The sequence below is a fragment of the Choloepus didactylus genome, chromosome 19 (genome assembly GCF_015220235.1).
Source record: "Choloepus didactylus isolate mChoDid1 chromosome 19, mChoDid1.pri, whole genome shotgun sequence".
In the NCBI taxonomy this organism is placed as follows: Eukaryota; Metazoa; Chordata; class Mammalia; order Pilosa; family Megalonychidae; genus Choloepus; species Choloepus didactylus.
The window spans coordinates 40,001,517-40,015,389 of NC_051325.1; the positions used below are offsets into that span (position 1 = coordinate 40,001,517).

Genomic DNA, 13,873 nt, shown 5'->3' on the forward strand with positions numbered 1-13,873 from the left:
GATGAATCCCCGCTGAGCTTCCTCTATAATAGAAGCAAATTGGGACTAAGTGTCCAACAATAAGAAGATGATTGAGTACATTTTGGAACATCACTGGATGAAATAATATGTAGCCATTAGCCACAGAAATGCTCATCCCTGCAGCCGAGGGAGCTGGGCACTGACAAAGTGTTTTTGCATCCTTCACTTCATTGCGTGCTTCTGACCACCCTGTGTCAGAGGTGGGGCAGGAGTGAGATCCTTCCTGTGCCTGAAGAAATTGAGGCTAGACTGTAATCACTGTGAGTGCAGAGTTCACATTTGATTCATTGTTTCTTTAGCACAGCCATTTGAGTGCTTGTCAGGGGAAGGAATGATTGAGTGAACAAAGCAAAGAGGAAGTGACTTGCCCAGAGACACTACCCAGATCCTGGCCTCCTTATCCCTACCTGCCAGGCTCGCAGCTCTCAGCTCAGTATCTGTGAGGGCTGGAGAGTGGACAGGTGCCCAGTTTGACTTGGGATGCATGCAGGCTAGGACATAAGTCAAAGTCTTGTTTCTTTTTTTAGGAGCTTTGAGGCCTTGGCATATTAATTAGACTTTTAAGCCTCAATTTTCCCATTTGTAATGTGGATAGTAAAAGTACCTGCTTTGGGGGTTGCTATCAAGACTAAACCAGTTAAAGGCATGGTAACTAGCACATAGTAAAGCACCCCACAAACATTAACTATGATGATGATGATGATGTAATAGCATGGAATTATTTCTGATATAATTCACGTTAGATGGAGAAAAAAACCCACAAAATTATGAGTGTTCAGATTACAATGGTGTAAAATTAGGTATGTACATATATAAAGATTGGAAGAGAACAGGCAAAGATAGACTTACAGCAGGTATTATGGGAAGTAAATAAGACTGATTAAAACAAATTTTTCTTAAATAGTATATTTATTTTTCCTTAGTTCTAATTACAAAAGAAATATGTGAAAAATTTGAGTAATTCAGAAGTGTATTCTCCACTGGGCTCCCCAACCAAAATTCTGCTCTCCATCAGTGAGCAATGAGAACAAGGAGAACACTCCAGTGTATCCATCCAGGATATTTTCTATGCCTGCATAAACATATGCAAACCAGAATGGGGCCATGCGTTGCATATTGTCTTACAACTTGCAGTTTGCAGTTTTCATTTAAATGTATATCAACATCTTTCCAAGTCAGTACATGTAAAATCTATCTCAGACATTTTCATGTTAGGCATGTGATTCTTTTGTTAACAGTTTGTCATGGATAAACCCTAGTTAATTTGGCCAATCCCCTGTTGATAAGCATTTGACATTGTTTCCAGTGTTACTCTACTCCAAAGAATGCTGACAATGAACTTATAAGTGTGGTTAAACAATTAATGAAAATTAAGTGAAAGAAAGTAAGTCAGATGCCGTGAGACTGTGCAAGCTGAGCTACTCTGCTTCTCGTTTCCCTTTTCCTCTGCCTTCCTCCCTTGCCAGCAGAGCCTGAGTGGACAAGGGCACTGAGGACTGGCCTGCTTAGAAGAGGCCCTGTCTCTGTCCCCTTCAAAGGGTGGGGCTATCCCAGACAATCCCTCTCTTTCACTCACCCGGTACGGGGCCCACCTGTGATATTGTCAAATTCTAGCTTGGACACTGTAAGCTGCTGCCTAGGCCGTAGCTGCTACTGACGCCCTGAGTGTCCTTGGGCAAGTTCTTCAGCTTCTCTGGACCTCAGTTTGTCCATCTGTGTGGTAGTGACAGCCTTACCAGTCAGAACCATCACACCACTCTAAAGCATCCACTACCCGTCAAACACTGTGCTAGAGAGAGTTTCATGTACATTTTCTTGTTTAATTCTCACTAAATCCCTCTGAAGTATGGGAGTTATTATTTTCATTTTACAAGCTCAGACTGGTGCTCAGAGAGATTAAGTAACTTGCCCAAGGTCACCAGGCTAACAGATCCAGGATTCAAACTCTAGCTCCAAAGCCCATGTTTGTATCTGCTGTTCCAGGCTTCTTCTTACAAAGGTCTGAGCACTGAGGTCCAAGCGAAATGATGCTTATAAAAGGACCTTTTAAACTGGAAAGCACCCTGCATGTGGGAGGGGTTGATATTGCTATTGTTATTTCTCTATCCAGAGCAACGGTAGCTTTGGTTACCTGGTTGACAGCACGTTGGGGGTCATGGGATGTGCGGGACGCATAGCAGGATTGAGGGGAAGAGCACTGGACTGCGAGCCAGCAAACTGGGTGCTAGTCCTGACTCTACTCAACCTGACTAGCTGTGTGACCTTGGGCCACCAAGCCGACCTGGGGAATAAGTCCCCAGACCCTGTGTGGCCCTTGTGAAGCTCAAATGAGAGAAAGCCCAAAGGATAGCCAGCACAGTGCCCAGCTCCCAGAGGGTGGCCCGCTGAAGGGAAGTGCACTGTCATCAGTTTGGTCCAGGCAGAGGCATTTCTCCTTTGCGATGCTGTTCCTCTGCAGTTCTGGGCATCTCACGTGGTCCCCATCCACAGCTGCACATCAGTCTGTGGCTTTGCGGTGGCATGTGAAAACCTTTGGGCAAGAAGCCAGTGCTGACGGGTGGCATCCCCTTCACGTTGCTTGGTTGTATTTAATGCGGGACCCATGGGTACCACAAGCCTCTGACAAATTGCCATCTCCTCTCTGCCACGTTCAGAGCTGAACACTGGCAAGAATGACTGTGGGTACAGCTCCCTTTTAGATCCTCCTGCCTCCATCGGGTGCTCTGGTGGCTGAGGGGCTGCTCCCAGGCCTGGCAGGGAGGAAGGCACAAAGGCCCCAGGGCCAGTGTCTCAGCCTGCACCCCTCCTCCCGAGCATGTCATCCTTGGCAGCATTCCATTCACATCTGTCCAGAGGTTGTCACTTGAGGAAGTGAAGTCTCCACCCTGGGGAAATCCCCGTGGAAAGCAACATCTCCAGTGATGAGAGAGGAAGAATAAGCCCTAACAGCTCTCTCTGTTTTTTCTTTTAATCCTCTTTCTTCTTTGATGACTCCAAAAGCAATACATATGCATAGCAGAAAAATTGGAAAATCTAGAGAACCCCCTAAAAGGAAAAAATAAATGTCTGTAATTCCTTTCCCGAGGGAAAGCTATTGTTAACATTTTAGCTTTCAGACTTCATAATAAAGATAAGAATATCTAGTGATTCTTGAGCACTGACTCTGGGTTTTGGCCTGTGTTGAGGGCTTTACATCCATGATCTCATTCAGTGTTCACAGTAAACCTGTGAGGTAGGCAAGATTATCATCATGATTTTACAGATGAAGAAACCAAGACACAGAGAGATTAAGGACTTGCTCAAGGTATCCTTGTTTCCCATTTTGTTTTCCTTAACTGTTTAGACAGTACTGCCTCTTCCCAGGTATCCCCTACTCCCACCCTGCGCCTGTTCATTTATAAATTTAGTGTCAGGAAGTTTATCAGTCAAAAGCTGGCAGAAAACAGTACTCCACTCAAATGGTTCAGTTAAGGAGACATTAATAAAGGAGTGGGCAGGGCTAAGGGAACAAAAAAGGGGTGATGAGGCACCCAGAAACTAGTGCCAGTAGAAACTGTTAGTGCTCCTTGGCCTGAATGAGCAGAGGGAGGAGATGGTTCAGTGATGGCTGAAGCTGAGCAACTAGCTGTCCTGTTGCAGTGTTACTACCTCCAGCACCACAGGGAGGGGGATTGGGGAAGATATCCCCCAACCTCTCTCTCCTTCTGCCCTCTAATCACCCGTCAGTGCCTCCCATTGGCCAAATACAACCAGAAGTCAGTGGTCAGGGGAGCTCAAGGGACAGTATGTAGGGGTCAGCCCTGTGCTTTGTGGAGCAGGCCATGAATCTGGGAGTGCAAATGGAGACTAACAGCCCAGGAGACCTGGTTGCAGGAGATGTGCCCCCCCTGGCTTCCTAAAAAAGAAGGAGAAATTATCTTGGTAACTGTGATTATTGAAAACATCATTTGAAACAAGAGTCTTCCTTTCTGCCTGGTGCTCTCTGGGTGCTTTGGTGTCTCCCACACTCTGCCCACCCAACCCTCCTCCTTTCTACCACTTCCTCTTCTGTCACCTGGCTTAGGATTCCAAGAACATCTGGGCAAAATCCATCATTGTCCAAGTTTTAGACAAAACAGCCTTGCTGTTCAGGGAGTGACTGTTCATGATCATGGCCCACGTGGCTGTGTGCCCCCGTGATGATCTGTGGCTCTGCATGTGTGTGCAAAGACATGCTTCTCTTACACAAGCCATAAACGTTGGTCACTTACTCTCCTTTGTCTTGAGTGTGAGTTTAACTTCCCTGTTTTAAAGTCCTTTCGTTCTCTGTATCATTCTTTATCTACATGGCCCTGCTGTGAAGTCAGAGGACAAGGCCTTTCATCCCTGTTTGACAGTTGAGGAAACTGAGGCTTCGAAAGGCCCATCAGTTAGAAAGTGGCAGCGCTGAAACACAAAGGAGTGTCCCAATTCTGAGTTCAGAGCTCTTCCCAATGTTTTTGCCTTTCAGTCTTGGGAAGTCTTTCCTTGGCCACTCTCACCCCTAGCAGAAATTAGTACAAGATGAGCTCCTAGGCTGCTAAAATGGGTAGTGGGAAGGACTTTGGAGTCAGAAAGACCCAGCCCAGTTTTATGACCTTGGATGAATCAGTATGCCTCTCTGAGCCTGTGTGTCCTCAGTGGCAAAATAAGGATGAGAATACCAGCAGTTTGAAGGGAGAAGTCAGGTGCTTAAGGTCTGATAAGTCATTAGGAGAGGCTGGCTGGCTGACAGTCAGAAAGTCTCCAGAGGTGAATGCAGCCGGGGTCCCTGCTCCCGGTTGGGTAGACTTAGACATTGTCTTACTGGTGTTCCATCCGCCCCTCAGCCACGTGTTCCTCCATTTATCCATCTACCCATCCCCTGGGTTTGGATCCTGGCTGCCATTTCCTAGTTGTACAGCCTTGGGAAAGTTACTTGGCTTTGCTCTGCTTCAGCCTCTTCTTTTGTAAAATGGAGATAATGAAAGCACTTGCTTATAGGTTATTATGAGGATTAAATGAGTTAATTAATATAAAGTGATTAGCTCAGTGCCTGGCAAACAGTAAACTATAAATGTTAGCTTTGTTGTTGTTTCTCAGTGCTAAGCCTTGGGGATGATGGTAAACCAGTATTACAGGCAGGGAAAGTTCTGGTTTTAGAGTTTGTATTCTAGAGGATGAATAGAAACAAATAAGTAAATCAATAAATAAAGATGATTTCAATTTTTGACAACTGCTATGACCAAAAAACACGGGGGGAAGGATGCTCTTTTAGACAGGGTGTTGAAGGGTCTCTAGATTGAGAGACAAGAGCCCACCACAGAGAGGGAGTAGAAAGTTAAAGCCCCAAAGCTGGGACAAGCCTGGCCTGGTCAGAAACAGACGGAAAGCCAGTGTGACAGGCTCACAGGGAAGGTGGTGGTAGTGGGGGCCAGGCAGTGGTGGGAGCCGATGCTGGAGAGATGGGCAGGATCCTATCATGCAAGGATCAGCAGCTTTGATAAGGAGTTTATATTTTATTTTGATGGAAAGTCATTGGAGGTTTTAAAGAGGGCACCCAGTTGGGGTTTTGAATAGATCCCTGTGACTGCTCTATGGAAAATCAACACTAGGAGGACTTGATTGGCAACACAGAGACCATGGAGGAGGCTGGGGCAGACATCCAGGCGCGAGTTGATAGTGGCTTGGACCTGGGCAGTGGATGTAAGGATGGAGAAAAAACATTATATCTGAGTTACTGGAACTCAGAGATGCTGACTCATATTAACCCAGGTTGGAGAGTCTGATGTATAAACCAGATGCCCGTTGATTAATTTTTAATGATTGGTATAACAGCTAGGCCAAGTAGATACTGCCTCAGCTGGACCAGGACACCTTTTCCCTGCAGGCCACCCAGAGAGAAAGCCATAGTGTTTGAAGGCTGCTTTGTGCCCCTGGAAGGTGAGCCAGGAAAGCAGATGGTGGCTGCACTGTTGAAGGGCATCAGATGCTGACAACCTGCTGGGCCAGCCCCAGACCAGGTCAGGCGAGCACCCCGGGCCTCACCAGGCCCTCTCCTCCAGACAGGGCTGATGCGGGCACCGTCAGCATTTACTTCTCTGGCTGACCTTCCCCTTTTCTAATCCCATGAATTTGGTTTGTTATATGTTAGTGTCGCCAGCCTGGCCCTCCTGGCCTCTGTCTGTCAGAACGTCTCTTTCTCCATCCATTCTGGCCGGGCACGTCTGCACTCCTGGTTCTCAGGCCACTCCTCCCTGCAGCTTCCCACTTTTGCCTATAATTATAGACCCTACCTCTCAGGGTCATTTTATTAGGTGCATACCTTGCTAAGTGCTCTCTGCGTGTTATTTTATGGAGTCTCCATCCCTTCCCTGTGAGCAGGGGAGGAATATTTCCATTTTATCCAAGAGGCACCTGAAGCTCAGAGAAGTGAAGTGATTTGCCAAGGTCACAGAGAGAGGAAGCACTGGAACAGGGCATTGGGTCCAGATCTGCCCAACTCCAAAGCCTGTGCTCCCAACCACTGAGCAGTGGCTCCCTGCCCTGCTGCCCTGCAAGGGGGTCCATGAGATGGCCGTGCAGCGTCCCTGGCCTGGGCCGGGCCTGCAGCGGCACCCCGAGAATGACTCCAGCTGAGTCATGGTTTTGCCATACAAGGCTGCCTGCACCAGCCCCAGGTCTTCGCTTCTTCCCAACTCAAACTTGTCCCTCCCGCCAGGCTTTACAGTCTTCTCATTCTGAGGTGTCAGGACTCCCCGCTCTCCTCACTGTCACCTGCACAACCCCACTTGTTCTCACCTCTGGGTGTTTGCCCACGTGGTGACTCAGCCCCAAAACCCTCCCTTCCATCCCTTGACTAAATTCTCCCTTTTTTCAAAACCTACCTCCACTTTTGTGCCCCCCTCCCAATCCTCCAAGCCTTCCTGGTGACTCTTGGCCACACCGATCCACGGGTCAACACAGTTCTGAGAGGCTGAAACTTACCCTGGCCAATCTGAGTTATCCTGCTGGGCATTTCACTGTTTCCTGGGTGAGAATCATCCTCCCCTCTTGGCCATGAGCTCCACAGGAACCAGCATGTGCTTTCCTTCCCAGGTGCTCTAGAAGGACCAGCCTGGCCTGGCCACCTGTGGGCTCCATCTCTGCATGCCAGCCTGGGGCCGGGGCAGAAGCTTGCTCACAGGGCAGGCTGGGTCAGAAGCCAAGGGCGGGCTCTCGGCTCACTTTCCGTGGCCTTGGGGGAGAACCATGCTGTTGTCCCCAGACTTGCGAAAGAAAGAAGGATTTCATCGTAGGTTTAAAAAATGATAATGTTATTTCTTTCTCTAATTCATAAAAAAATTTATTTTTTAACCTCTACTCTTTGATTTAATCATTCAAAGAATCTCCTAGTAGAAAAATCAAGAATTACAGCTAAAGAGAAAGATGAAAAATATAATCTGTATTCCTACCACCCAGAAATAACCATGCATATCTTTATAGCTCTGTGTTTGTGTGTGTGTTAATCAAAATAGGGGCAACCTATACAAACTGTTTTGTGTCATATGTTTTACTCATATATTTTCCATGCCATTTTAAAAATTGCAGTAATATGTATTACATAAAATTCACTATTTTAACCATTTCTAAGTGCAATTCAGCGGCATTAATTACATTCACAATGTTGTGCTACTGTCACCGCCATCTAGTTCCCAAATTTTTCATTACCCCAAACGGAAGCTCTGTACTCATTAAGCAGCAGATCCCCATCCTCCCTCCGTGATGGTTTTTGCATCATCACTTTTGGCTCTCTCTATAGCGTGGATGAACCATCATTTGTCACCAACCCCTGGCCTTGGGTTCCGTGGGGGCCCATGACACCTCCTTGGCTTTCAGCCTGGACTAAGTGCTTTCTCCTTTGCGGGGATTCCGTTGGGGTTTGTTGAGGCAGCAAAGAGCAGTGGAAAGAATAAAGGAGCCGGAGTTAGGATCTGGGAGTTGGCAGGCTGGGTGGGAGGGGAGTGGGTGGAGGAACAGGGAAGACGTGTTGTAGGAAACGACTGTCGCTCACATCTCTCTTGCTCTCTGGGTCTCGCCTGTAAAAGAAAAGGAGTGGATTTAATTATCGCAAAAGACCCTTCCAGCTCATCTCATCTATGATTCTGGTGCTGCGAGGCCTTTGCTGCTGGCAGGCTCTGCTGCAGATCCGGGCAAGGGAAGGCTGGAGTATTTATTTAAGATTGCTCTCCGGGCCATTTCCTCGAAGACTGAGGCCTGGGAAAGGTTCAGAGAGTCTGGGGCTGTCTGGGGCAGAGAGGGGGCAGTGGAAGTGGCAGAGCCTCAGGCTGCCTGGGCCCATCAGGGTCATGTGGTTTCTGCTTCCACAGCAGATATACAAATGGTCTGTGGATTGTCATCATCATCATCTTCTTCTTTTTTTTTAGCAAAATTAAGTAGGCATTTATTTTCAGTGTTCTTGCCTGTAGACTTCATCTAGCATAATGGCCGATATCCCTGAGCACAGGCTTAACAAGACCACATAAGCCACTGCAAGCCTTTATTCCACTGTGGCTTTAAGTTAAACCTGTGGAGTCCAGGTTATTGCATGAGTGGGGAGCACTCCTGGGTGAGGATGAGGCAAGGGGCCAAGGCCTTTCCTCTTCTCCTTAATGGCAGCATCAGTAACGACCAAGCCTCCCACTTGTACCCGGAGCTCCAGTTTATCAAGCGTTCTGCTCATCATCCACGCTGTGGGGATGGAGGACCCTTGTGACGTGTCCGGGGCCCTAGAGTGCGTGTGTGGCTGTCCAGCATGCAGGGTCCTTGACCTCTGCCAGTGCCCTTTCCTTTGGCACCTACTGGAATGTAGGGAGAGAGATTGTGGAATTAAAAAGTGTGGGATGGGGGCCCTAGAGCATGCAGTCTCCAGTGGGTGGCCCAGGGTGGACCCAGTGTCTGTCTGTCTGTTTGCCTGTTGGAGGCATCTTAAGGAGGATGAGAAGAGGGGCAAGGGGACCAGCCCAGGGCAAGTCTGGATCTTTCTCATTTAATACGGTAGATGCAGGGAAAAGGTCTGGCCTCAGGGCTGGGGCTCCTGCCCATCTCTCTGTTCCCCCAGTTTCTCCTCTAAACTCTTTTCTCAGGATCCACTGACTGGGGTCAGGGATGGGGGCTTTTGCCCTTTCAAAAGAAAAGGAGTGGATTTCATCCACAAACTGTGGATGAAAAAAAAAAATATATATATATATATATACACATATATATGTTCATTTAAAAAGGTGCAAGTAGTTTTGAAGAGAACAAAGTAAAAAACAAAGTGATGTTCCCTCTCTTTAACCCATACTATCCCCACAGAAATTTCTCTTTTTCCTTTATCTACTTCTGAATTATTAGCCTCTGTGAACAGTTTAGTGAGTATTCTTTCAGATCTTTTACTACATGTGTACTTAATATTTTGTTGAGATTATAATTTTGCTTTTTAAGTAACAATGGGACCATACCATTCTCTCTTCAACTTGCTTATCCCAACAGATTAGCTGGGCAGTGGGTCCTTGATTTTCTCTGAAGTCTTTTCATTTCCTGCTCTGAGGGGAAAAATGATAAGACTAGCCTGTTCCAGAGATAATTTCTCTAAGTGCCTCACTTTTTGGGTAAGTCCCAAGAGAGGTGAAGCAGCATGGCTACCCATTTGTGGCAGAACCAGGGCTGGAGCCCACTTCTCCTGACGTTTCCATCATTGGAGTTGTATGTTTTTAAAAAGGCACCTTCCTGTCACTGTCCCTTTGGATCTACCCTACAGCATCCCCGTGAAGTCAGTGGGGCAGCAGTTCTCGAGGTTTGGCATGGGAGGTTTGCCCAGGTTTGCTGCAGAAAGGGCCTGGAGCCCAGGGCTCTGCTCTCTTGGTTGCATTTTGTTCTTCTGGGGTTTACTGAGAGGCTGCTCTGTGCTGGGGCTGTGGTTGTAGAGACGGCCTGGGCGCAGGCCCTGCCTGGAGATGCTCACTGGCTGCCCCTTGTGCGCCTGGGAGTGGAGCTCACTGGGGACACTTTCATTGTCCCTAGGAAGGGCCCAGATTCCAGGCCTGGACCCTTGGTTGCTGTCACTAACTCCTCCCTTCTGGGACTCTCTCCCTAGCCCCACTTCCTCTGTCCCTCCTCCCTCCTTCCTTCCTTCTGTCTGTGGCCCTTTACCCATTCGTCTCCATCTGTCTCTCTCCGTGTGTGGTTCCTGCCCCTCTCACCCTGTCATGCCATCGCTGTCCCTCTGCCCTGTCACATGCTCTCCTTCATGCTCTGCAGGCGTGCTGGTCACCATGACAACAGAGACAGGCCCCGATTCTGAGGTGAAGAAGGCTCAGGAGGAGGCCCCGCAGCAGCCCCCCGAGGCGGCCGCTGCTGTAACCACCCCCGTGACCCCCGCAGGCCACGGCCATCCAGAGGCCAACTCCAATGAGAAGCATCCGCCCCAGCAGGACACGCGGCCTGCTGAACAGGTGTGTGGCCAGAAACGCAGTCCCACGGCAGGCCCAGTCAGGGCATGCTCGCCGGGGGCATCCCTCTTCCTGCCCTGCCAGGGCCAGGTCACAGGGCCCCAGGGTTTCATCAGGAGGGCAGGGAGGAGGGAACTAAGGTTTAGGAATGGTCTGTGACATGCTGAGCTCAGCACTATTTAAATCTCCCAAACTTAAAAGGTAACAGTTAATTTCCCCATTTACACTTGGGGAAACTGAGGCTCAGGAAGATGATGTGAGCTACCCAAAATCACGTTGCCATAAAGTGACAGAGATGGTTTCTAAAATCCATGTTCTTTCACCTTTATTTTCCTACCCCTTGAGCATATCCATTCTAGAGCTGGGCAAGCCCAGCATAAACCAAGAGCCAAATCTATCACCTTGAAGCCACAAGGGATTTGAGAAATCATCTAGTAGTCTGTCTCCCTTAACTCATGATAGGCTCAGAGAGGGGCAGGAACTTTGAGGGAGCAGTGGCAGAGTTAGGACTGGCTGGCAGGGCCCCGGACTCCCCTCCATTAGGTCAGTCCACAAGCTCCCAGCCTAGACCCAGTCTAAACCCAGTGGCAGTGGAGGAGGATACAAGATGGAGGTTCAGAGAACTCACACACCATTCAAGGGAGACCAGACAGTTCTAGCCACTGGTTTTATGGGGTGCTCCCCACCTGCAGAGGCTGCACACAGTGGGGGTAGCCTGATGGTAAGAAGTGGGCCCCCTGCCATGAGTCCACCCCATTGCACACCCAAGGTGCTCCTGCCTTCTGTACACACCAACCACAGACCTGGTGATCTGGTCACCGGGGGGCTTTGTGGAATAGGCCAGTGGCTCTCATTCGGGGGACCCTCTTAGCCCTAGCTGCCTTCTTACTGCCTCTTGTTTGTATGAAAGGCCATGGCTTCAAACTCACTGACCAAACTCTTCCCTTGGTTGGACCTACAGAGCCTAGACATGGAGGAGAAGGATTATGGTGAGGCCGATGGCCTGTCAGAGAGGACCACGCCCAGCAAGGCCCAGAAATCACCCCAGAAGATTGCCAAGAAATACAAGAGTGCCATCTGCCGGGTCACTCTGCTCGATGCCTCTGAGTATGAGTGTGAGGTGGAGGTAGGGGAGTGCCTAGCACCATCTGCCCCATCCCTGGCCAGCCTCAGAGGGCCAGGGCAGGCTTCTGTGTGCACACGGCCTGGCCAAGCCCAGAGGGTGCCGTTCTTCATGAAGCCCTGGACTGACTACAGGATCCCGTAGAGATGACCTGGCCCAGCGCTCCCTTGTGCAGATGGTGGCACTGAGGCCCAGAGAGGGAAGTTATGATTGCAAATAGAATTAGACGAGGCACAGGGCTGGTGTCAGAGAGAGGCTTCTCAGGGTGGCTGTACATTGGCAAGCTTGCCACCATCCACGTGCTGATCTGCAGCTGGTAGGCCTAGGAACTGGGCTTTTCTGTCTCTCCCAGCAGAGACTGGTGTTTAAACTAGACTCATTTTCTTTATTGGGTGGAGAGAGATCCTCCCTTCCTCACGAGCCCCATAAACTACCTATGTCCAGGGACCTCTGGTCTCCAGGCCAAATTATTCACCTGAGGGATCCACGATAAGTGCATTGTCCAGGTATAAGGAGGCAGCCCACTGGAAGGACCCAGGCTGTGCAGAAGCCCCTGTAAGACGGCCCTGCCCCACAGTGGGTAGCAAGGCAGGGCGTCTTCTCTGGGGCTGGCCATCCTGTCCCCACATTTAGTGGTTCCCTCTCTTGTGTAGGCTCAGACTCACACCATAAATCTGAAGCCATGCTTCCCCCCTCTGTGAGCTCTGCTTCCCTTAGAGGTTCCATTCCAGCCTGGGCGCCATTCCTGGACCTTCTCCACGTGTGTGCAAGAGTCCAGAGGGTGGTATCACTACTGAGATTTATCGGAGCCTCTTCCGTTTCTCCCCCATGCCATTTTTCAAGTTTGTGATTTATTACCTCTGAAGCCTGGAAGGCTGAGTCCCTCTTCTCTGCAGGCTTTGTAAGAGAAATGTTTAGTTCTTCCAATAGAAGGGTTCCAGGAATACCTTCCATACTCTACTCCTGGGCAAAAGACAGTAATACCTCCTTCCTTCTTTCCTATCCACACAAGATACTGTTTCAGCCTGGACTCAGAGAGGGTGGAAAATTTGGCAGAGGCCAGGTTCACCCCCTCTGTTGGATTATTCCAGGATCAGGAATCCCTTGACTTTTGGAAACTTCTCTCCACAGCCAGTCCTGGTCCTGGGCCCCCAGTGATTCAGCCAAACCTTGCGGGACCTCCCTCTCTCTCTGCAGCCCCCTGCACCTTTGGGTAGCAACTCCCTCGCATTCCCCCTGCCCTGTCATCCCTTTATGGGTGGGTTTGGAGTACCCAGCTGGGTTCTGGGCTTTGCCATTCTGGATCCTTGGGATGGGACGGTGATTCAGAGCGGAAGAAAGCCTGGTTATGGGACGGGGTGGGGGGAGAAGGTAGCTCTCTACTTTCCGGCTGAGGCTGATTTGGGTCCCATGAGCCTCTGTATCATCCCACTTGCCACCCAGGCAGGAGGAGGTACTCTAGACTGGGACTTGGTGTAAGGGGAGGGGCTGTGGAAAGACGAGTCACACCATGACCCTGAGCCTCAGGCCCTCCCTATCTCCCCCTGCCCCTTCTCTCCTTTTTCAAGGGGATCTTCTCTTCCTCTCACACCCAAAGCTTGGGATTTTTGGTTTTCAGTCCCTTGGGTCTAAATTGCCTGCTGTAATTGCTATGGAGGAGGGAGAAATCAATCATTGTCCATACTCAACCCCAACTTACTTCCCCCCAACCAAGTTCAAAGTCTGGAAGGGCCCCAACAGGGCTTGGGGAAAGTTCAGTCAATGAGCTGGGTATTACTGTCATCCCCCCAGATCCCTTTGTGCTTGGAGAGCAGAGCTAGAGGTGGCAGGAGTGCTAAGGTCCTTTCTAGAACCTGAAAGGCTCTTGGGGTTTTTTCGAGTTGTCCTGTTGGAGCCTGGAGTATCCCCCAATCCCTGAGGTGTGTTTCGGCCTCACAACAGCTTTGTTTTCCTCTCCAGAAACATGGCCGGGGCCAGGTGCTGTTTGACCTGGTGTGTGAGCACCTCAACCTCCTGGAGAAGGACTACTTTGGCTTGACCTTCTGTGATGCCGACAGCCAGAAGGTACCGGGACTGGGGAGCAGGGCTGGGAGGGGAGGCCTGCGGGGTCGGAGTTTAGACCTCCTCCCTAAGACCCCCATGGCCCTGGACATCCCATGGCTTCCATCGGTCCTCAGGTCTTCATTGATAACCTAACGGAGGATTTACACGTCCCTAGGTTTCAGCTAGTTCTATCACACCTTTAGTTCTCTGCCTCCCT

General features: G+C 49.6%; 1 protein-coding gene across 18 annotated transcripts in view; it reads left to right on the forward strand.

Moving 5' to 3' along the window:
- EPB41L1 (erythrocyte membrane protein band 4.1 like 1) overlaps positions 1-13,873 on the forward strand; it is a 115,030-nt gene that overhangs the window by 52,355 nt on the left and 48,802 nt on the right. For all 18 annotated transcript variants that reach the window (XM_037810919.1, XM_037810923.1, XM_037810922.1 and 15 more), the window contains 3 exons: positions 10,300-10,493; positions 11,452-11,616; positions 13,573-13,677. In XM_037810919.1, the coding sequence (XP_037666847.1) occupies positions 10,314-10,493; positions 11,452-11,616; positions 13,573-13,677 (450 nt within the window). In that variant the 5' untranslated portion in view covers positions 10,300-10,313. The remainder of the gene's footprint in view (positions 1-10,299; positions 10,494-11,451; positions 11,617-13,572; positions 13,678-13,873) is intronic.